This window comes from Plodia interpunctella, chromosome 20 (assembly GCF_027563975.2).
Source record: "Plodia interpunctella isolate USDA-ARS_2022_Savannah chromosome 20, ilPloInte3.2, whole genome shotgun sequence".
NCBI classification, from domain to species: Eukaryota; Metazoa; Arthropoda; class Insecta; order Lepidoptera; family Pyralidae; genus Plodia; species Plodia interpunctella.
This window is the reverse complement of record NC_071313.1, coordinates 2,450,067-2,475,749: the sequence shown is the minus strand read 5'-3', so window position 1 is coordinate 2,475,749 and position 25,683 is coordinate 2,450,067. Positions and strand designations below refer to the sequence as shown.

The window sequence follows — 25,683 nt, the reverse complement described above, 5'->3', positions numbered from 1 at the left end:
ACATCGATATATATATATATATATATATATATATATATATATATATATATATATATATATATATATATATATATATATATATTATAATCAGCACTCGGATCACAATCATAACCTGTTTTGATATACCTTTTGACTATGTACATTATGTACTTTTATATATTATTAGAAAGAAAAGAAAAAAAAATTTTTTTGTAAGAAACAATAATGGTAAGCCGATCTGGCATGATAGGGACCAACACTGTTCAAATGAGTTTCTTTCGGCATTTCTTCTCAGCAGTGGTCGTTCCGAAATGCCAGTAGTTTCTAGCTTGTGAGAAATAACTATAAATTTAAAGATTGACGAGAAAAAGTGCCTGTGAAGGTCTAATTTCTGAATAAATGATTTGAATTTGAAATTTGAATTTGAATTTAACTAATCCTAATTTATAAATGCGAAAGTAAGTTTGTTTGTTACCACTTCACGTTCTATCTACTCAACAAATCTACTTTGCGTAGGTACATGTAGTTAGGATTGTGGAGAAGGACATAGTGTACCTTTCATCCCGAGAAAATAACAGTTCCCGTGGGAAATTTACGCATGCAAAGCCGTGGGCAAAAGCTATTCAAATAAATATAACCATTTTATGTGAAATTCTTTGAGATACCTTTCATTTATCAATTTTGTTTTAGGAATTATAAGTACAGTACCATGGAATGAAACAGCAGCGATATTTTTAGCAAAGACTAATAATAATCCGTGAGGCACAATAGTAACTATAAAAACTATGTTCACCAACTGACCTTGGCAAATTCAAGTCAGAGAGATCTTGAGTGTAAACAAGTTAATAGAATGCTTGCGTATACGTAATCCTAGCCATTGTTTAGCTATAAGTTATATACATATCTATGTATCTATTTGACTAACTATATATATCGACTGCTGCTCACTTAGTACTCCTGTCCAGAATTTGCCAGTTTAGTACCCGCTGGACCTCCATAATTGGACCTCATCTGATCTGTAGTGCTCAACAAAACTAATATACGTTTAAAAATGTATATTATCCATATAAAATCTGATTCGAAATAAAGGTAAAAGTGGAACCGATTTTTTTACGAAGATCGAATGGGCCTTTTAAATGCTTTTGGTTCAAATCTTGAAGGTTGAATGGGCACACAGACATTCAACCTAGGTTGAGTGGTCTGTGAATGGATATTAAGATCAATTTTCCGCTTCAGGCAGGCGTCCTGTCTATGATAGCCTTATGCAACGTCTGGTTGACTACACACAATAGAACCTGCAGACAACAATATGTCCATATAGATTCCTTACGATATATGTGTAAATAGGCACCTGTCGTTTAGTTTAATATAATTATAATTATGTAAAACAAATTAGCGCCCCGCCCAACGCAAAAGAACAACGCAAAAGGGATTTCGTCAAATAATATGTAAGAAAAAGGCTATATGATATAATAACATATTACTTTCTCACATAGTTAGCGACTGACTAGGTTATTCGTGGTTGACCACTGAACATCGGTATTTTTCTACTGTTATTTTATTACTGTTTGCTAAAAATAATGTTTATTGGTTTTTTAAAGTCATCAAGTTACGATAACTTGGCATCTTATTAAATTTTTCTGATAAAATTAGTTACGATCACATTCTTATAGTCGTTTTAGTCATGTCCGAGCATCGTGATATTAGAGACATGGAATTAAAGACACACAACTTCTTTCTTGGCTTAGTTACGATAATCAATTTTTGATTGCCTTTTCGATAAATCGGTCCAAATCATCCGATTTGGATCGATTACTAAAACACACCTTACTTATGTTCAGATAAACATGTCATGGAAAATTTTGTGAGATATGCAAATTGGATACACTTTCGAATTGATAGCGAAGACGTTCGATACACACGAAGCTGTCGATATTTAGACTGAAGTGAAATTATGAAACTAAATTATTTTTACTTATTTAATGTAATCAACTATTAGTAAGTTTATTTAAGATAAACATGTTCTTTCTTTCGACAATTGTTAATGACAATTGTTAAAGAAAAAAAGTATTTTTCGGAAAATGCAAGATAGGATACGACTAAGCACAAGAATATAAAAAAAAAATCCAAAATCGACCTTATTACTATCGAATTACCATTACGCACCATGAAGCGGTGGTGGTAATGGTTAAGACTGATCGAAAGGTCATAGGCTCGAATCCTACTCGTGCCACATGAGTTTGTATACCAATCTGACTCATGTATAGTAGTTTTCATCGTCCACCACTTGCTTCCGGTGAAGGAAAACGTGAGGAAACCTGCACACTCGTTGATTCTTATTAACTTTTGTGTGAAATGGAGAAGGCATTGGCATACCATTCCATTAATACACGATCCTCAGCCATGAGGAATACGACTATGAAGAAGAGAACCATAACTTTACTAACTAACTTGTCGTGTGGTCGACTGTACTTACGGTTATATGATTTCAAGAGTGCGTGCAACTGTATTCGAATATTTGAGATTTCATTATTACTTACATAGAACTAAATGCATCAGTTAAATTGCACTTCTTACAAGCGGAAAACAATGATTTATATCTAATGGCAGGAAATATCGATACAAAAACATTATGACCCTCATTTGTAGCCGTAACACGTACACAGGCTATTGAGAAGACGAATATTCTTAGAAGCTTTATTATATATATATACTGCTAGCACTGCCTCGCGACTTCACTCTCATTTATTTTTCCAGGGTATGTGGAATTTTCCAGGTTACCAACTATCTCTAAATATTATGTCAATCCAATGCTCTGTTTTGACGTGAAAGTAGGAACAAACTCTTATTAATTTTAATTCAAGTGCGGACCCTGGGCTTCGACAATGAACGGCTGCGGAAAACACCGGAAAAACGCTCAGACGAGACAGGTATTTTTAGACAAACAAACACACTTTCATATTATTAGTATGGATATAGATGGTTAGGAATGTGATATGTTGCGTCAGCGCACAGATAAATTTCATTTTGTACTTAGTAATACTTTGTAGCGATCTGTCATCTGACTTAAGGTGACGCCGACCTTCAGATAGCTGCAATGATAAGTAATGATAATCCTGACCACGACTGCCTTCACAAACAAACCTGCATTAAGGTCGACTTAGATATCAATCGGTGTGTGGTGTGACCGTGTGACAGTTGTTAGTCTGAGTCAGCCTTTTTTTAAGGGAAGATTATTTACTGAGTGTATATTCCTTCTTCTCAAAATACCCAAATTCTCTATTTTTAGGGTTAATTCTCGGCTGTAATTCCCGAAATAATTTGCCCGCTTTAAAAACGGTGCCAGATTAGTGCGACATGAATTTAGGAATACGAAGGAACAATTGACAGTCAACAATGAGGACAGTTACAATAATAATATTACAAATGCAAATGAAAATCTGTATGTCTGTTCACTTTCTCGGATACACCACTTAGCTGATTTTAATTAAATTTGGAATAGAATAATGATCCGGGGCGCAGCTAGTTAAAAATAAATGGACAAACACTACACCAATTACTAAGGCACTAAGCTTGTATCGGGGGTCCAGTGGACACAAACACAGAGACGGGGACAACACACCCAGAACCTACCAAAACCCAAATCCACCTAGACCTACTGTGGTGTGGGAATAAGATTATATCTCCATCCTACACAGTTCTCTTCATGCATCAGATCAATACCAACCACTTTCAGTTGGCAATGTCAGCAAGAGGTCAGCGAATTGAATCGTATTGTCGCTTCCTAGTTTCGCTTATGTAACCGATACTTGAACAATGGAATGCTTTTGCGATTTAGTCATTTGCATAAATTTAGATGTGAATTGATGTTAGGGACAAGGCTTTGCCCAATTTCTCTGTAGAATAATTTTCTTATTTATTTATTTATGCACACATAAAACTTATGGATACATATATTACATGATAAATATGATTACAAGTGTAAAGCTTATTTCAAATATTTTTCATAAGACCCGTGAAATAATCTCTAGTGGCCGACTGGTGTGTACATAAAATAATAAGAAAAAATGTGTGTAGACTATGTGGTTGATATCCTGAACAAAGACCTGATAATATTTTGTGTAGATGCCTACGTTAATTGAGTTTTATGGTAGAATATTGATAGAAAAATATTTTTTAAAGTACTTAGTACTAATGATGGGTATCAAATGTTATTTAATCTGGTGTGCGGGTTCTTGGATATAATGAAATACTTAACTAAAGTGCACTTATGTTGTCTATCAAAAACTAGCAGAAAATTATATAATCGAACGTAAATTATAACACAAATTACTACTTAGCATACAAAATGTGCCAAAATAAATGAACCGTTAACGAATTGACCTCGGATACCCACGCATTATATTGATACAGTCGGCAACAGATTTTTTCATTCAGAAGTTTGAATAAAATTTCATTATTTGGAAAATTAAAAATTAATATTAAAAATTATTAAGTTATAAATATAAATTAATATTAAAAAGTATATTGTAAAAAAAAATTATGAGGAAGAAATCGTTTCAGTTTTTTTGTTTGTGAAAAAACAAAAATACATCATTTGAATAACATGGTTCAATCTCGGAATGGATAGCAAAATCAGACGAGAAACTTGTATCTGGCAACCCTGGTGGCAGGTCAAGTCCACACTGCTTAAAATTATAATCAAAATACACAATATGGATTTTTTTAAGTTCCGTTTGAAATAGTGGAGAGGTTTAAACATAAAATTACATATTAATTCAAAAAGTTTATAAATAGAAATCAAATTGAAAAGGAAAACTCGTTTTTTATTCTGGTTTTTTGAATTAAAATAAATTCTAACTGTACATATTCTGCGTGAGCAAGCGGCCTGCCATTGAACATGGCGGAATGGCATAATTTTCCTTCGCATAATTGCTAACTACTGTTTATTATCATCTACGTTTTCCTGCTTCCTGTAGACTCGAAGACATATTTCTTATGAATTCGTACTTAGTACTCTACTAAACAATCTGTTCTATTTTTTTATTTCATAATAAATATATTCAGGTCCTATTTTTTTTAATATTTCAAATATTTCAGTTGGAATACGAGTAAGTATGTACATACTTATTCGTAAGTTATACAAGGATTGTAAACATTTTTAGTGATAATTAAAATGTCGTACCCTTGGAAAGTCAATACGAGACCGGAGAATGATTTTCGGTATTTCTTCTCAGCGAAACGATATAAGATATGATAAAAATGTGTTTTATAATACATAGTACAAATTCTGTCAACGATAGTAAAATCTTCACTTGGTAGGTAAATTTAGTTAAGTACCTACCAAAGTGAATGAAGGCCTGTAAAGGCGTAATTTTTGAATAAATTCTAGACTTTAGACCCGAGTGTCGAAACCCTAGTCTCTCATAATGTTATTTGACGCTGACCTGCAAGTGAAACTAGAATAAATGTTTTCCAGTGAAGACTGTGTATGCCTAACTGTTAATTTATTCAATCGCAGTTTCCTTTTATTACCTATAGTTAAGTAAACACCTTGTAAATCGTAAATCTTCATTACAAAATTTGCCTATTGTAAAAGTGAAATTCAGAATTTGTAATGAATTGTAAAAGCGAAAGTTCGGGCTTTTGTGATCTTGTAGGTACTATTTATTTATTAATGCAGCATAAATTTATTGGTTTCATTATGTATTTCGATAAATATTTCTCTGTAATTTGACTGTGATGGAAATTATTAATTTTATTTCACCATAGTATGTCAATATAAAGTATAATAAAACACAAAGAAGATTTCTTGTTGTATTTTTAATATATTTTGATAGTTATGTCTACGTAGGTACATAAGACTAAATCAAGCATTGTTTTATGTTTCCTACTAAGATGAAAGGGAAAACGAAACGAAAAACCTCATAATATTTTTCCCAGAATTTTTTGGACACAATTTTTCCTTTTCTTTTAATAACAGTCAATACCTTCAGCGGTGTAGTGAACGACATTGAACATTATAAAACTATTTATAAACAACAGTTGCCATTTGTTGCTCGTAGATATATCACCAGATATATCACCTAGACTGTTGAATGTTAACAACACACCTGTGCGTTTTGTTTGAAAACTGTTGTATTATCCTGTTATAGTTGTTGCATATTGCAATAGTTTCAAGGCTTTCCGTGTTCTTATGGAATTTCAATTTTAAAAAAATATATAAATAAATGTTATTGTGAAATATTAATTTTTTTACGATATTTTTTATTAATATTTGATTTCTCTACTTAAATAATTAATTTATTTGTAAATATTACAAAGATGACGTAGACCATACGGGGAAAATTTGCCATTTATATGTATATTGGTTGAATTTTATCAAAATTATTAGTTACCCAGAACCTAATAATCCAACTGTGGTGCCTCTGCTCTGTGTTCATCGGCCCCAGGATACAAACTTACTTATTATGGGCCGTTAAGTTCTGTCCATTTATTTTTATCATCACTAAAATGACGTATTTATGGAACTGATACAAAAGCATATTTCTCATATTATTGTTATCCGTTTATCAAATGTTTACAACGACTACTGATAATGACTCTAATTGAATAAAAACCGGTCAAAAACACTCGAAGGTCAGTTGCGTAATACTAGATAAGTGCACAAACAGACGAACAGATGAATTCATGAATACAATCGACAAACTGTTTAATTACAAACCTACAATTATGTAAATATAATCTACAGTGTACATTCCTAAATTAGTAAAATGTATCTCTAGCCATATAAATGCGAGTGATTTTGTTATTTTTCTGTCTACTTCAGAAATCTTTTAATTTTCGGATTTCGGAGAATGTACCTAGTAGGAGTATAGGAGACACTAACGTCAGGTAAGCGGCAGACTGTAAAATTACAGCCGAATGTTAAATATTTTAAGGTTTATTTTTTAAAAGCTTTGCGGCGTCCCAGCTCCGAATAGGTACAACTGGGAGGGCATATTCACATTCACATATAAATGATACGTGGACACATGCACAAAACAAAACTAGTCGAAGTGTTAAAAAGAAAAAGTGGGTAGGTCTAATGTGGTAACTTAAACCTGTATCAGAAACTAGTTTACAAAGTTTCCGTAGGCGTCAGACGCTACGATTGAAGATCGTTTTTTTAGATTACTGATTCGTACTACGTTTTCTTCTATCAACTCTTTTTTTTATTTTAGTAAAATATCATTATTGTTATCATAGATTTAAAAGGGTCCCGCGCGCGGTGTTATAAATTGACGTATTAATCAAATCCTTATTATTATTATTGATTTTTAAACGAAATTTAACGTCACGAAACTAATTCCCGTTTTTCACGTCTCTATATATACGTCTCTATATGATGATCTCTATATGTCTCTATATATACGTCTCTATATGATGATCTCTATATGTCTCTATATATACGTCTCTATATGATGATCTCTATATGTCTCTATATATACGTCTCTATATGATGATCTCTATATGTCTCTATATATACGTCTCTATATGATGATCTCTATATGTCTCTATATATACGTCTCTATATGATGATCTCTATATGTCTCTATATATACGTCTCTATATGATGATCTCTATATGTCTCTATATATACGTCTCTATATGACTACGAAGCACATTGACACCCGGTTTTGGGGCACCATCAAATTGATGTATAATTAATGCAAGCGCAGGGCTAGCCATCCACCAATCAGGTGGTTTGACGATAAAGTCGCAGAAAGACGCTGGACACAAGCTGCGTGTTTTCAATCGGTCTTTGTGGAAGTCTTTGGGAGAGGCTTATGTCCAGCAGTGATCTTTTTGTGGCTGAGAAGATAATGATGATGATATATAGTAGATAACCTATTGTCTTTGCATGCAAGAAGAGGAAGAACAGACAGAAAACCTGATGATAATGTTACAATGATAGATCAAACTCCTTCTATTCTAGGCTGAGAGCTAATCTATATCTACTAGAACTAATCCATATCCTCCCGTGGATGTTGTACGAGAAAAAAGACAAATAGCCTTAACAATGGCATTCACAAAAAGTTTCCATGCGACTGGTTGTAAAATCATAGCCAAATCTTTAAAATTTAATAGATAATTATTTTCGCTAACCCTGGGTTTTGGGGCTTTACAGCTCCGAATGTGACACGCGAAGATGAGAGGCAGAAATCAAACCTTGTGCTATGTAAATGATGTAATACTTATCTTGTTCTTAATCTGACTCGGTTTCGGCAATTAGCTACCTAGCACGAAGGTGAATCATAACTTCCATAAGTCTATCTACACACTAGAATCTAGAAAATTTTGCAAATTTTCCTGCTGCTCAAGGCTCAAGTACTTTCGTGCCTTATCTTCGATTCTTCAATATCCAAGAAAAGGGAATCAAATAATATTAATTTATTCAATTTGACCTTGTTATTACAGACACATTTGATAAAATATTTACCTTGAATTATTATAAAAATTACTGCGTGTATAATGTACTTACTCAATTTTTGCAATATACGTGTATTATGTGACATACCACGTGTTTTGTGTCGACTCCTTATAATAATAGCTACAAATAGGTAACTGGCAGGATCGCCATGTAAGGATGGGACGTGTGAGGTGGACGATGCTTATTGTTGATGTGCTACAACGCTTATGGCTTCGCCCCAATTATCAGGATAAAAAGTACTTATACATATTATTTCATAATTGCTACCAGTGTAGTTTACATTTTTATCAGTATCTTTCTATTACTATTTTCGTTTATAATTTACAAATACTCATAAACATACACATACCAAACCAAATAAAATTTAAATATCACTTGGTCTACGTTTTCTTAAGATACAGGATTGATATCATCGACAATGATTCGTAATGTAGCTACTTATCGCCTCGCCCCGAGCCACAAACAAGTGATTATTGAAACGTTATCTACGACGCCGTAACGTCTACTGTTTACCAATTTTTTTTTTTGCCACGTGCAAAGACTCATAAAACAATCTTCGAAGAAAAATACATTTTTCCTCAAACAGTGATATTCATGAAGTGAGTGCCGTTATCTACGACGCCACATAGTCTGTTATTTACCACATGTACTTATATAACAGACTGAATAATTAAACAGTTCACACATATGGAAAAATATTTCGCAGTACATCTGTTCACATTGTGTGCTAATCGATTGATCGTCCGTCCGTGAGAGGAGTAGGCAGCCATTTTTACGTTACCCGTGGAATTGTTTGAAAAAGGAACTGTTGCACCATCGGCATTTGTGAGAAGAAATTTGAAAGTGGAATTTTCGGCCAGGATGTTTTGCTAGAAAATAAAAATCGTTTTCGCTCCATCAGAAGGCTTCTCATTAGATCCATAATAGGTAGACACTTAAAGTTCGATTATACATAAGATTTGGTGTTTTTTGTAGTGACAAGATCGAAAAACTTTTAACCAATTTTCAGAGTTTGAATCGCTATATTGTCTTCTCGATAGTTCTGTCAAAAATCCCATCGAGTTCAATGCAATTTTTTGAAATGAAAATTATTTCATTATCATTAGACTGACGTAAATGATTACTTATAACAGCTTGTTTATATTATTATTCTTTTGAATTTTAATTATTTTGTATTCATAACTAAAAGGAATCTATATACCTAATCAATCTTGTACCTTTTACGTACACCTACATTGAACCATGCAACCTAACACGTGCCTTCAAATTTACATACAAAATAATATAATACTAACACAGGTTTAGTCACATGTCAGCCACTTATGTAAGTAATATAAATATATGGTTCAGATATACACACTTGATTCTATAGGTATATAAGCGACAATATATATTTATACCAGCTGTTGCCCGCGGCTCCGCCCGCGGCAAAAAGTATGACACTCTCCAGTTCTCCAACATCTCCAAAAATCATCTCAATCCGTTGCTCTGTTTTAACGTAAAGAACTGACAAACAAACACACATTCACTTTTATATGTTGCCAGACGTCCCGATTTTTGAGTCCAGAATTTACTGTCCCGCTTATTTGGATTTGCAGTCAGAAGCAAAAAAACACGGCATCGGCATACTTTACAACAACAAAATTTTCAATAAAATGTAGCTATTTATGTTTTTGGTAAAAATATTAAAATAACTATATTAATTTGCTTTTCTTTTTCTGTCATGTCCCGCGTTTAACGAAATAATCCCGCTTTTTTACTCATAAGGATTCAAAATCCCGCATTGCCTAGAAAAAATCTGACAACGTTGAATCGCATACTTACACATACTAATGAAGTTAAACTGTCAACCAGTGTTAGGTTTCCTCACGATGTAAAATATACTCCTTTCAATTGATTTTCAAAGTTTTCTCTTCATACAATTTGTACTTGTAAGTACCAGTGAACAAGTGCAATAATTTATCAACACAACACAAGCTCACAGCTAGTATAAAATGCACTTCTAATATGCGGTAGCGCATACAAGGCCATACATTATGTTATGATAAATAATGCCAATAATATCTATATAGTAAGTACATAAAAGATATATAGGGCATTATACATATTTATTTGTATTGTTTTCTGTTCTCTACACCTCTTATTCAGATAAAATGAAAGATGATCAAATCAGTACATAGTGTCTGTCCCTCCCTATGTACGTTTGGGTTTTTAAATAACATAACAGAAGGTTTATTCTAATCCTAACTAATATTATAAATGCGAAAGTAAGTTTGTTTGTTACTTCGTCCACTTCACGTTCTATCTTACTCAACCAATCTTCTTGAAATTTTGCATACTTTTGACACTTTTCATCCCAGAAAAATTAATGTTCCCGGCCGTGGGAAATTTACGCGGGCGAAGCCGCTAGTATAAGATAATTATCTTCCAAATTGCGGATTATTAATGTGTTTATTATATAATATATAATACTTAGGAGTAATGTAACATTTCATGTACTTTTAACGTTAAATTCAAAGCGTATGTTTACTGATTAATTCGTGCGTAAGAGAGAATTTTAACCATTTCTAGCAACGTGTATTAAAATGTCTACAGTGTACGTTGATAAAAATGGGATCAATCGATTAAATATTTTATTGATGTTAGAGGATTACAAACTTGTAATAAAATTAACTAATTCAGAATTGATTTATCAAATAACAGCAAATGGCCAACACATGTGCGTCTGCTTGGCAGGCCAACATGCGGCGAGGCAGCGAGACACTTCATTAAATATTATTATTACGTAACTGATCCTTCCACAAAGGAGTTTTGCACGAGTTTGCCAGATGATGCTGATTTTATTTGTACAAGAATACCGTCGAATAATATTTGAAGGTGTAATTGATCCTTGCACAAATAAGCAGTACACTAGTCGAGTTTTTAAATTGTAGATAATAACTTTTGGTTACGACGTAAACGTTAACTTTGCCTCGTCAATTATGAATTCGTTATTTAGTATTTATATAGCTATAAAATGTTTGAACATAGTTATGTCAGATTTTATTATTATTAGTACAATTCACCGATATGTCTGTATCAAAATATACCTAAAACCGTCTTCTTGCATGTAATTATCTTCTATGTAAATAACCAAGCACAATATGATTTAGAAATGATTCGAATGAACAAATTGACAAAATTCTGATCCTTGATTTCAAACTTTAGAATGTCACCATCCTAGTAAGATTATAATTACACTCGAAGTCATTAAGTTCCCAATTATTATTAAGATTGCCAATAGCGCAACAGCTCGAAGAGTACAACCCGGATGCCTGTATATCGGCATAATATCATAACGAATTTAATTTCCGACATTCGTAATAAGTGCCCAGTTGAATGAAAGTCATCTGTAATATACTCGTAACTGAGGCTACGGCATTGTGCCAGGGTCAAATGGCTAATTTCAGAGGACGGCAGTCTTTTGAACTTCTTGTTCTTTGCTTGTTATTACTGTCTCGCCATGTAATTATCTTGAGAACATGCGACTTGAGGCCATATATACTACCAATCTATACTATTATTATAAAGAGGTAAACGTTTGAGAGTTTGTATGTTTGAGGCGGGTAATCTCCGAAACCATCTAACCGATTTCAAAAATTTCTTCACCATTATAAAGGTACATTATCCAAGATTGCTATAGGCTATTATTTAATCTCAAAATTCCCACAGGAGCAAAGCCCCGGGCAACATCTAGTCGTTGTATAAAATGCTTTCAAATATTTGAATGCTATCTTAGAGCATACCAAGAACATAACGATTTAAGTACTTTATGGAAAGCAATAGGTACGAATTATTAAAAATTTACCGTTTTAAATTAGAATTTCACAAAGCTTGAGTTATATTTTTATGCAAGGCCCTATAAATATGAGCATAGAATAGCAAAGCCAGAATACAATACTATATTATAAAATAAGTCAAGAAGGAATTATCAATTAACATTATTATTGACGTCACGTGTGACATTTGGGCGATGTCTTTTACATAATATTTGCAATCCAATCCAATCTTTCGTCGAATTTAACTAATAACTAATTATAAACAAATAATATGTGTTATATGTATTATAATCTGTCGAGTATATTTACTGTGTTTCACCGTGCAGTGTATACATATATATAAAAATAACCGAATGTTTTAAAAGTAGGCTTCTATTTTATGAGGACTAACACAAAAAATATAAACCATGTTGATTTTATTGACTCAGATCACACAGATCATTATTTAATTTTTTTCAGCATCAAGTATTTTTGTTCGAATGATTGATTATCGAGTAATGATCAATTGACCATATAAAGCAAAACTTGTGACGGGCGCATATACCTACTAATGACCTCAAATTTTCATGCAAATCAACTTGCTTACTGACTTTCGTCACAAATTATGTTAATGGTCAGTTCGTTTTGTCTTTTTTTGTTCGTTTAGTCTTGATCTGCCCATTACATTTGATTATGTAAATACAGAGTAGGTATTAATTCAAATTAATTTCAGATAATCCAAACACGCAGTATAACCAGTAGATAGAAAAATGGCTTAATCAAATGCTCAATCAAATAAGCATTGTGCCATCGATATTGCCGACTAATGACTAATAAGGGTCAAATCAGAACCGAGGACACGCGACACAACACGTGAATGCATTTGCTATTTCCATATCTATTGCAATAGGCTTCCGCAGTTTTAAATTAATATGCATCAAACCAATTATGTGTAACATGAGATTGACATCCTTTGTACGAGTTGACAGTGTGCACTCTTGAACTTCATACATACAAATGTAGCAATGAATCATGCAAAATTGTGTATAGTAAAGGCATAATTTAAAGCATCGAAAACACGTTAAATGAGAGTTCTCTTTTTCGGACTGCTCGGTTCGTGACTTAATGAGTAACGTCCAGGTTTTTGCTCCCATCTCTCCTTGGCGACCTTTAAAACCAGTTTTACCTGTTGAAATGCCTTTCACTGAAGAATTTTACATTTTGAGGAATTGAGGAAAAGGCTTGAAAAAGATCTTAAATTAGTAATTTCAGTTCATAAGCTTTTCAATAAGGCGAAATTATTTATTAGAGTAATTAAGTTTTATCCATTTAATGGGCCTTTTGTATGTATATTTTTGTACTTATGTATATTTGGTTAATTAATGATTTGATTGGCAGTGCCAAGTGACCGTAAAGACCCAAATATACATATTGGCACCCAATGTTGTGTTGTGCATGTTGTGATCATTATTCATCATTATCTAAATGTCATTTATTATGTATGTAGGTATTACTTAAGTCGAATTTTAAAAACCCCGGTGTATTGTGATTAGGGGTATTTATTTACGGGCACGTCATGTAACTAAGTAGTGCTATATTAATAAAAATAACTAATTCAGAAGCATATTACGTATACATCTCCTCCGAATAAAACCTTTTTCAATATAATAACTTAGATTTAGGCAATCACAATTATAACTAAACAGGCTAATTATAACTAAACAGCAAACAAAGAAATGTTATCTATATCTTTCTTACCTTTCCTTCTTCCAAAGGGTCCGCAGAACGCATTTCCTTTCCCAATAATATTTTCATCAATATACTTCATCAGCTTCAGACCATCATCCTTGCTCCCATGGGAGTCATTCCCCCATCTCGAAGGCAAGTCTTCTTGCATGGATTCTGATTTACCTTTTGTACCTTTTGACTTTTTCAAAACACTTGTCATACCGTCACATTACACAGCAATAAGCTATAGTACGAACTGACACAGAACACACTGTTTTGTTTACTCAAAATAGATTGCGAAACACGGAATACGAAACAATCGTTTATAAATACGATTTTACGCACGCGTTGGTCGCACATACGCTCCGACGCGACCGATAGTGCCCGAATGAAGCAACCTTTTTGGAGCGCTCTGCGGGTGTACTACGCCGCCGCGCCGGTTCTACGATACGCAATCTGAGCATGTGGTAGCACTGTCGTGACGCACACATGCGCAACGACATGTTTGTTGCCAGTATTGAAAAATATATTGCTTTAGTAGAAATAAAAAGAAACTAGGTATAGTTCCATCAATTTTTTTTTTGTTTTTCTAAAAAACTATATGATATCCATGTCTGTGCTGCAAACATTCACAACTTTTGTATGCCAGCCGGAATCAAGAAAATGTTCATTGCGACATTCTTTTGGAATTTGAATCACCAACTTACCTAATTGATCCAATCCCTTTTCCTTCTCCGTATCCTAATCTACTTGTCTTAACTAATATTCTTCACGCTTTATCTACTCAACCAATCATCTTAAAAATTTACATACATTAAGTGTGACGTACGGAAAAAGAAAAAAATCATGCCGTAAAAATAAATGCCCATGGGATAATCTCGCGGGCGCAGCCGAGGGCAAAACTGGTTTTAAAATACACAAGTGCCAATACCAAATCAGATTGCTTTATCATCTTTAATATAACACAGACACATATTAGTTTTCAAGTTTATTCATTGCGAACTAACAAATATAAATCATGTTAAAAACATGATAATACATTGACCTCATTTCCCTCACTGTATCTCCATAGCAACACAATTTGTTAGTTCGATGCCAAAACTTTTATATTTCAATTTTACGTTCGAGAATTTTTTTACAGCGACAAACCAGATAATATTATAGCGCGTCAATATGATGAAAATGCAAATAGCGAACGAGGCTGACCGCAAGGAGTCTCAGAATAGGGAACGCCGGAGACAGTGTGAGTTGGAGCGGAGGAGTAGGATCTTCAATGCTAGGAACAGAAAGATTGGGGTAAGATTTTGACCCAAATTGTTATAAAAACAACTTCGATGTTTTACTGAACTGCTCAAGTAAATAACGCAGCAGACAGCCATGGAAAGTCACTCAAAATTAGTGTAATAAAACCAATAAATACATGGCATGCTTTTCATATGTGGTCGCTAGTAGTTTGTAGACTGACCGCAAGGAGTCAGTCACATAGACAACGTCGGAGGGAGTGAGCTAGAGCTATGGGGTAGAATATTCAATGCCAGAACAGAAAGTTTAGGGTAGGATTAGGTATAATAATATTTAATTATCAAAGTAATTCTGCTCAATCAATCGCAGATATCTTCTTCGAATTGGGTTGCAAGATTCTACCGGAACATACTCGTATATTTACATACATTGCAAGTTACATAAAAGTTTGTAAGAGAAATAAAAAAAATAAACAAAATCCTAACTTATCTGATTCTCAGGTGGATGTCCCTTTCCTGGAGCGTCAGATTGGGGAGAAGCGGGCGGAGCGAGACGAGCAGAACCGCAGGGACCTCGCCTTCGCCACGCAGATGATCAAGGACAGCAATCTGGCCGTGGTCCTCGAGGCCAGGGAAAAGGAGGTACTCTTGGAATATTGTCACGTCATTAATAAACGTATTCTGTTACATAGCAGACAAACCCTACGCCTACGCTGAGCCTACGCTGGTACGGCTACGTCTTGCGTAGGCCAGCAAATCACGTAGGGAACAATGACAGGATATAGATATACCTATTATACCTATTAGATTTACCTATTAAGACAAATCACACAGTTTGAGGTAGCCCCAAAGTAAATGTTATGGGATACTAACTCAACGATACTACAAATATTTTATAAAAAATACATGTATAGATAAATATCCAAGACCCGAGTCAATCAGAAAAAGATCATTTTCCATCATGACCCGACCCATATGTATTTAAATATTTCGGTGTTTCGACAGGAGCGTCGCCGCATAGGATTGGAAATAGACGCGTACCGCCAGAGCTACCAACGCCCTGAGGACCGGCGGGAGTTTGACCTCAACGACCCGGATGTGCTGAAAAAACAGCTGCCGCCGAGAGCAACGGACGGGCCGCCTGTCGGCATGTCCAGTGCGCAAAAGTAAGAGTTGATGAGACATATTCAAAACTAGAAAATATGCGGCTGTCCAAGATCTTATGGCCTTGGACGGCTAATCAAAAGGATTGATGGCAAATCAAAAGGGACCTTATGGCGGCTACACTTAGCTCATTATTGCCGTTGTTTTGTATCCGAACAACGCCAATAAAGACCTAAGTGCCAGCCGCCATAAGGTCCCTTTTGATTTGGACGGCCACATATAAATGCCAAATTCTCTACTATATGCTAGTGCCATGCTATGCGATGCCAATTGCTTTGAAAATATGTTTAGTGACGAGTGGCTCTATGACAAGACTTCTCCATATCCATGAATAAGGACGCTGATCACCCTTATGGTGCTTCTTTTTGTTCGTGTCGATTTAATTGGACTATTGAGAATTTATAGCATTCTGAGTCTTGGCCTTCTCAACTAAGAAATAATAAGCCATGCTATCTTTCAGATTTGAAGGCGAGGACCTGGAGTTTGAGGAGCGTCGCAAAGTCATGGCCGCGCAGAAAAACTCCTGGCTAGAACAGCAAGTACAGGAGCGGATGGCGGCCGAAGACGAGAGGAAGAAAGCTGAGGCTGCCTACATGGTGAGTACTTAATCATATATGCGTCTCATTACACGTCTTGCCAAAGCTTTTACGATTCAGGATTCGAAGATCATGGAAGAAGGCTGATTGTATAGTTTATTTTCCCGGGCTTCGCGTCCTCACCTCGAATGTAACGTCGATATGGTGTGATCCTATTGTACTGCGAACCTCACTCCAAACCTCATTTAACACTACATCAACATCACCCACACTAATAATTATGTAAATGTTTCAGATGGCGATAAAAGCCCGCGACGCCCGAGCGAGCGAGCTGGACAAGCTGGAACGCGAGTGTCGCTACCGTCTGGGACAAGCCAACCTACGATATAATGAGGCTTTGGTCTGTATTCGTACAATCTATCATTCAATCAATAGATTTAGGAGTATGAACGAGGTTCTTGTCGATGGATCGTATATTATGATCGTCTCACATGGGAGGTAAAATCTAGGGCAGGGAACCGAGTAGAATGGAAAATAACACTACTACTTACCTATGTACCTGTGAGACACTTGAGACATAGTTCGTGCAAATGAATTAAGATGTAAGGGAGGCAGTGCGTTCAGGAATGTATGCAGCAGCGCAGAATGCACGGCGAGCTCTCGACCCCGCATTTAAATGTAATAAAGTATAGTATCGTTAGTAAAACACAAGTGTCAAACTCAATAAATACATAAATGGACAACACTCAACGGTCCACAATAAGCACTAAGCTTGTATCGCGGGTTCGATGGGCACAAAATACCCAGAACAGACAAATTGCAGACAAATATTTGCCCGATCTGCTGATTTCGTATCTTTGTCTGTCAATATCAATTTGTGTGATTTGACCCTATTATTTAATAATTTGTGTTGCCAGGCAACAGAGAAGAAGCAGATGGATCAGGTGTTCAAGGAGCAGGAGGAGGCGGACAACACTGCGGAGATGTATAACAACCTAACTTCTGATATGCTCACTGAAAATCCGGACGTCGCTAAAAGTGCGCTTGGAAAGAATAGGTAATATATAGTAATTACCGCTCCTCAAACATACCCTGGGCTCCGTCGCTCAATAGCTGAGGATGTAACCGGGAATACGCTCATATAAGAGATTGTCATAACCACATCGTCATCTAGCAGATAAACTGCTACTATACTCGTATGAATGCTGAATATGCTTGTATGGCCACGTCTTGCGTAAGGAACTAAAGTCTTGACTATGCACCTCCCACCCGGCCCTGGCATAAGGGGCAAACCCAAGAAGTACTGGCTTGTCGTCAAGGGTGATATGCGTGACAGTGGTCAGATAACTAGGGATGCCGAAGGCCGTGCAAAAGGAATAGAAAATAGGACACCGGATCCTGGGCTCGCTACACAGCTACGGAGAGCTAAGGACCCGAGAAAATAAGAGAGAATGTTAATTGAAAAAATTCATCACAATCATTTGTATTATTAGTACTTAAATGACTTTACCAATTCCACAACACACAAAGATTTCCTCGTGATGTTTTCTCTTTGGATAAAGAAGAAATATCTATAAAAAGTTAAAATCAAGCAACCTAAATTATGTTTTTTATTAGGTAAATTATTATTAAAACTATTGCCCCCTTACTTACCTGTTCCATGTGTGTGACAGGGCTATCGGTTTCATGTATAAGGGTATGAACCAAGAAGAGCTCAAGAAGTTCTACGCTGCCCAAAAAGAACAAATGATAGCTTCTAAGGTACAATATTGCATAAACTATTATATGGAAGCTGCTTTTATTATCGGGAATGGTGTAATAATAGTAATTAGCTAGATGTGTGTTACCAGTGACAAATGCCTAAAAATGTCTATACTATGTCTACCTACAGACTAAAACATTATCCTTTTTATGAAAGTGTACATATCATGGGTGATGAAACACGAATATAGTTTCACGTTTTTATGCCTACAATATATACACAAATAGACTTTCTTGGCTCTGTATACCACGATAGACAAAACTCACGAAACGGTACGGGTTTGATGAAATTCAGATTCAGAAATACACGTGGTGACAGGTTGTTAGCACATGGATTTTTTTCTTTCGCTTCCAGACTTCTGCCTCTCACGGAAGCTTTGAATAATTTCGGATAATGATTATTTGATAAAATAGTTTTAAATGTCCAGGCAAAACGCGAGGCCGCGGACAAAATGGAAGCCGAGTGGCAGGCGTTGGCAAAGTCTATCCAGAGGGAGGTGGCGCGCCAGGACATTGCGGACCAAAGGAAGAGACGGTAAGTTACAAAGCCACTCACGGAATCAGTAGTTGCCCAAACGTGCAGTGAGCCAGAAGTACATAAATTTTACTAGAGATACACACACATATAAATCATCTTTAAATGATCACTAAAATATCGCTAGCCCATCGTCTATAAGAATCTTTAATTTATAGCCATTTCCCTTGATTGACTTTTACAACCTGCGTGGGAGTCGCAGCTAGCGCATTCTATATTTTTCGTTCATTCCCAGACCAGCATGGAAGATTATTACTTAATGATAAAATATATTTCCAGTGAGATCGCTCGCCAGCTGATGGAAGAGAACCAACTCTTGGCCCTGCAGCAGAAGGAGAAAGAGAAGTACTACCGCGACGTGGTCAACAATAACACTCCTACCGACGAGTACTACGCGCAGTTCAACACTACCACCCGATAGAATGGGGCCTTGCCACGCGATTTTCAGGTTATGTGGCTGTGTTCGAAAGTACTAGATTCTGTTTAGGTTTATTTATGAAATATAGTATGAAACATTCACATATAGTATACGTGAAAATAGACGTAGGGCCAGTTTAACCCTTATCCAATTCGTTCGACCTAAACATAGAAATTAAAGTTTGCGAGGCGCTCAGGTCTTTTCTACAAACTCTCTATGACACTAGTATTACGATATAATTTAGGGTTATTTAGGGCTATATTCAAGAGTGGCTTTACAAAAAGAAGTTCCTTAATTAATTTTATGTTCTCTATTTAGGTAACAAGCAATTTTTGAAAAATCTACATTTCGAATATGTATTTTTCATAAACTGAAATCATCATATGAAGAATATGAAAATATTCAATGTCAAAAATATTGTAAAAATGTTGTCTTGTTTGAACGGGAGAACATTAAAATATGACACTTTGTGGAACTAAAAAATATATATACAGACAGGTTTAGATAAAACTGGACTCAAATTGTAAAAATATCCATAATTCAGTACTAAATATAACTATAATTTAAAGATTGTGTCTATTAAGTGTGTAATAAATTATCTGGTTTTCAAGTTGCACAGTGGTTTCAGTATGTCACCCTGAACCTGTTATATAATATTTAGGAGGTCAACAGCTTCTCTCTGTGGTCCCATTCACACATACATATTGTTTCGCACATATTGTTTTTAATTTCTGTCCATATAAACATCGTAATATCACATTTATATTTACAAATGCAACTTTTTGTACACAAACTAAGTACTATGAGCAAAGGCAATTTCGTTGTGATAATATAATGTGCAATATTAATATATTACTTTATATGTCTATGGCTGTAGCTTTAATAAACTTTTATTCATATTTCTACGTTTTTATTTTCCGAATGAAACTACAGAATCAATAGAAAAAAAACAGTATTTATTGAAAAATAAAACTTCGAAGCTAAACATTGAATATGTAAATAAATATATTTTTTATATCACATAGTAATACTGGATTTCTATAGAATTTTATTCTAGAATTGCAAATTCGATTTGCGATAAATAAACTTGGCACTTGAGATCAAAATTTCTAAATTGGAATATTTTTTTTTCCAAAATCATTGGCAACACTGACGTCCAGTGTTGCTATATCGGGTTTCACTCGGAGCAACTCCAGCGTTCAGTGTTGCCATAGCGAGTTAGACTCGAAATAGCATCTAAGTATATGCTACGTGGAATAGGGAATATTACGCAAAGCCCGACACAGATGGCACACTACCAACATCATAGTACGTATAGTTCGTAATAACTTGATTATAATGACAGATGTCAAATAGTACGAAAATAAACATCTTTCTCTGTCGCTCTCATTTCGAATGTATCAGTTCATCCTGCTGTCATATAACTCAAGTTGTATTTTACAAAATATGTGTATAGTATCTATACTATACACATATTTTGTTCCGCTCACACAAGAAAGAGCATATTATAAGTACACAAGAAGAAACGGGGCATTTATATTTTGTTCTTATCTTGTCGCTTTGTGGTAGAAAATTGTATGGACTTTAATATTGTCAGGTACCGGTAGGTATTGGTAACGGCTGGTCATTGTCTTCAGTTTATTAGTATTATATTTGCGTGAGATTCCCTATTGGACTCCTTTCTCTCGCTTCCCACTTATTAGGCCTTTGTTGTGAAGGTTGATGATGGAGTCTGATATGATTTTGGCCGTTTTTGGAAGGTACCCGCCACTCGTGAGCATCACTATAGGAATTCGTTGCTCCCTGCATATTTGGAATACGAATTCGTCTCGTTTGATGATGCCCTATAAAGAAAATATTATTAGCGAGTTGCGTATTATAGAATAGTAGTCGTTCTACGCAAATTAAGACAGACATTTTTTATGAAATATTCAAGAGATTTTAAGCATTAATTTAAAATCATTAATAAATTAAAACGATTTTTCTAGAAAAAAAATAATTTTACACAATTTACAGAGTTGGGAAACCTGCACACTGGTTGATTAACTTGTGTTTGAAATGGAGACGGCAATGGAAAACCACTCCATTAAAAGTGGCAAGAAAGTTGTTGTTCGTGTTTAATTCCACGTAATGACCACAACCCTCAGCTATGAGGAAATACGACTATTTAGACCAACAAGAAACAGAATAATCCTGCTTACAATTTCACTGATCCTCATAAGACCTAGTGGGTCGTTGTCGAGGACGTCGGTGCCGGCGTTGTAAACGAGAATGTCCGGCTTGAACTCCTGCAGGGCCGCTTTGAGATTTCTACAAGAAATACATATATTTTATAAGCTTTTATTAAGTCACATCTGTATTCTCTCTCTCTCAGTTGCATTGCTGTGACGCCCCAAAGCCCAGGGTTATCGTAGTAGAATTGCAATTAAATTTGGAAGATTTGGCTATGATTTTGCAACCTTTGCATTTGCATGTCGTCAACCCTCTTTGGGAATGCTATTGTTGCCAATCAGCTGTTAACGCTTTGTGTCCCTTAGTCGCCTCATACGACATCCCCGAGAGGATATGGAGTGGTCCTAACACCCTGTATATACTCGACTCAGTAACATATGCGTATTTATAGGGATTCAGCCAACTAATAAGGACGGGGAGATATGCTTCGGTATCCCTTAACCCACTATCAGAGCACCTTCCCCCTGAATCTTATATCCCTTGACACGCTGAGGGATCTATATGATTGGTGGCTTACTATTGGTCTTAGCTGATAACATACACCGAGTGAACACGCTAAGAGGCCTTGCTTTAATCAAGTGATTTTTTTTTAACATTGCTAGGATCACTCCCCCCCCACTACCCCTTGATACGTGGACAAACCCCCTCCCCTTTCAAGCCTCACGTGATTAATGCACGACCCTTAAGAAGCTTGTGTACTGACTGCCGCAGCTGTAGCATGTAGGCGAGGTCCTCCACGTGAGTGTTGAGCTCCACATTCCGGCGGATGGCGCGCTTGGCGTCCTTGTCTCGCGGATAGATGTGCTTGTTGTACATGTCCATTATGTACACCTCCGGCACGCCGATGAAGTCGCGCTCGTAGCCGTTACCCTGCCGAAAGAGTGGATGAAATTTATTTTTTTTACATAGCTGCCAGTATCCTAATTTTTTTTATTCTAACCTGTTGTTGTATCCCAGTGCTGGGCAAAGGCCTCGCCTTCTTTCTTCAGTACCCTATAAGAATGCTAATGGTATGGTAAAAAGTGTTTCAATTTAAGTTGTTAGCCCTTTTAATGTAGGTCCACTAGTTTTGTAGATTTATTCGTGTGTTATGTACGTAAGAATAATAATACATATTAAATGATATATGATGACAATACACATACCTGGTGCGCGTCCAAATCCACAATCATAGCGGTCTCGATCTTGCCAGCGTTGATGAGGAAGCGTATGAGCAGCGTGATGTCGGCGTAGGGACAGAAGCCGCCGCCCGCCTCGCCGCTGCAGTGGTGGAAGCCGCCGCCCACATTGATAGCCCAGCCCCGCTCCAACGCCAACTTACCACCAAGAATCGAACCACCGGTTTGCAACCTGCAATTTTTTACTAGACGTACATTCATTCATTCTTCTTCTTCTTGACCTTATCCCACTCATATGGGGCACAGTATGTAAGTTCCTTCCATTTCGTTCTGTCATTTGATACTCAAATGATACTCCTTTCTTGTTCATCCTTGATCCACTTCATTCATGAGTGTGTTATTGGTGTCATAAATTATTCAAGTCGCCTCAATGCATCTGGTATGACTTTTAGACACACACACTAGATAGTGTGTGAGTCTAAAAGTCATACCAGATGCATTTGCCGTCCGTTGTTCACTTGAGGCATACCTAAGAAGTGAATCAATCCGCTGTCCGTTGTTCGGTTTATATAGCCCACCATTGGCAGTCCTCGTAAGGGTTCGGGTCGTTTCGCCATCACAGGTGTGCAGGAACACCGAACAACGGACAGCGGATTGATTAATTTCTTAGGTATGCCTCAAGTGAACAACGGAGTACGGGGTTGACGGAACGCCTTGATTCGTAGCACACCCTTATGCTGTTAGTAGGGGATGACGGTATGCCGCTCCCTTATACTTGCAGTGTATGTTTACATTTGCTAGGATAATCATAAGTACTTCATTGTTTTATAAGTTACTGAACATACCATTTAAAGTTATCTAGCATCTCACTCAATGCTACATGTGACGCCCAACGTAAATGAATAAACAGACATGATCACCAAATAAAAATAGTACAATCCTCAGCACATAAGTTGAACCAAAATGGTGACTGTCAGCCATCAGCACAGGTTTAATTAGAGATTTATGGGATTTTTCGTGGTTATCCGCGAAATTCAAAATACTCGTTTATTTTTTCATAAATAATAACCACTAAAAATCCTTTCTATTAATTTCATCTCTAATTAAACCTGCGCTGTCGGCCGCCATTTTGGTTCAACTTATGTGCCGAAGGTTGTAGTAAGAGAACCAGATACAAAATGGTGATACACTTTACACTGAATCCTACAAAGCGTTTTTTAAATTCAGACTTTTTAACTTAAAGTACCTGATAGATGATAACGGTGAAACAGACACTTAAAATTAAATTAAAGGAAATCAAACTACAAAATTGCACACATACCTCATAGGTCTCAAGTATGCATGTTGCACTAAGATGTTGGGCAAACAGGCCACCACAGGAACCTCTGCTATCATTGCAACGTTCACACTCCACTGAAAATTTAAATAATCATGTTATCCAGCAAACACAATTCAAAATAATGTAAACATTATTTTAGCAATTGCTAAAATAATACTAGTGTCCAACCCTGGCATAGGCGTAGATGAATTATTAAGCATGTTACATACATATAAACCTTCTAGAACTTTATCTATTAAGAAAACCCACAAAAAACATTAAAATCCATTGCATAGTTTCAAAGATCTAAACATACATAGGGCCGAACAGACATTTGTTTTATACTATGTAATAATGTAAACTATACATACTTTGAGAGACTTTAGATACTTCTTTGTGTGTACAACAAGCAAGTCACTTTTCTGCGCTTCATTTGGCTGCACTATGGCATCATCATCTATGAAGGACCCTTCCTTCAGGTGCTGAAACATTTTTTTATCAATACATTTTGAATATAGACATTGATATAGAAATTTTAAATATTGTATTAACCTCAGGCTTTGATATCTAGTAAGAAAAATGAAATAAAAACATACATGTTTTTATTAATTTGAATTTGCAATAATTCCTTGGGTGAAATACATTTTTTTAATAGTATAGTGGGCATATGAGCACGTGCACTTTATACATGATCATTGTATAATTTTTTTATTTGTTGAATATTTTCATAACAATTTAAAAGCCCCCAATAAAATATTTATTTCGAAACATTTATTGAATTAAATCGGGTTGAAATGTACACTCCGTATACGCATAAATATAATTAACTTATTTTTATAAAAGGCTCAGTGTGTTCATTTATTATACGCACCTTTATGATATTGCCCCATTTCTTGGCATCGAACACATGCAGTTTTTCGAGACCCCAAAACGATATATTATACTTTTCATGATAAATCAACGGCCACTGGTTGTCAGCGATATCGAAATATAAGCTGAAAAATAATCATTAGTTACCTATCTCTGATTTTATATCATTCAAATACTACTCAGTTTTACAAACCTCGTCATAATTAAAAATTTTCTTTGATCGTCGCCTATTAACAACTCCGTACTTTTACAAGCATAATGCAATTTATTCCCGCCAATAATCCCATTTCTATCTTTATTTGTCGCACAAAATCAATACGAAAACAACGAAAAAAAATGTAAACACAGTTTGCGAAAATGAAATCGTATGATAAACAGGTACATGAAACATCAATGCCAGCCTTGCCATGCCAAAATGTATATGATTAATTTGACTTTGATGTTTGTTTATGTTCGATTTTCTCAGCCTCCTATTATTAAAAAAAAGTTGTTGCCTAGCAACGACACAGTGCC

General features: G+C 35.5%; 3 protein-coding genes across 6 annotated transcripts in view; 1 reads left to right on the top strand and 2 right to left on the bottom strand.

The window, feature by feature from the left end:
* Positions 1 to 14,422, bottom strand: part of LOC128678632 (uncharacterized) — a 72,237-nt gene extending 57,815 nt beyond the window's left edge. For 3 of the 4 annotated variants that reach the window (XM_053760285.1, XM_053760284.1, XM_053760286.1), the window contains exon 1: positions 14,008 to 14,422. In XM_053760285.1, coding sequence (XP_053616260.1) covers positions 14,008 to 14,197 — 190 coding nt within the window. In that variant the 5' untranslated portion in view covers positions 14,198 to 14,422. The remainder of the gene's footprint in view (positions 1 to 14,007) is intronic. The other variant, XM_053760283.1, reaches the window with a different exon arrangement.
* Positions 14,423 to 15,025: 603 nt separating this feature from the next.
* Positions 15,026 to 20,531, top strand: LOC128678822 (uncharacterized protein). Its single transcript, XM_053760650.2, has 9 exons — positions 15,026 to 15,273; positions 15,720 to 15,860; positions 16,224 to 16,384; positions 16,843 to 16,978; positions 17,214 to 17,318; positions 17,836 to 17,975; positions 18,592 to 18,679; positions 19,108 to 19,214; positions 19,494 to 20,531. The coding sequence occupies exons 1-9, from the start codon at positions 15,151 to 15,153 to the stop codon at positions 19,633 to 19,635; spliced, it is 1,143 nt and encodes a 380-aa protein (XP_053616625.1). The 5' UTR covers positions 15,026 to 15,150; the 3' UTR covers positions 19,636 to 20,531.
* Positions 20,532 to 20,567: 36 nt separating this feature from the next.
* Positions 20,568 to 25,678, bottom strand: HDAC11 (Histone deacetylase 11). The gene is made up of 8 exons (XM_053760651.1): positions 25,364 to 25,678; positions 25,172 to 25,295; positions 24,672 to 24,782; positions 24,304 to 24,395; positions 23,010 to 23,214; positions 22,568 to 22,734; positions 21,834 to 21,942; positions 20,568 to 21,476 (listed from the first exon to the last, which is right to left on the bottom strand). The coding sequence occupies exons 1-8, from the start codon at positions 25,369 to 25,371 to the stop codon at positions 21,300 to 21,302; spliced, it is 993 nt and encodes a 330-aa protein (XP_053616626.1). The 5' UTR covers positions 25,372 to 25,678; the 3' UTR covers positions 20,568 to 21,299.
* Between the last annotated feature and the right edge of the window lie 5 nt (positions 25,679 to 25,683).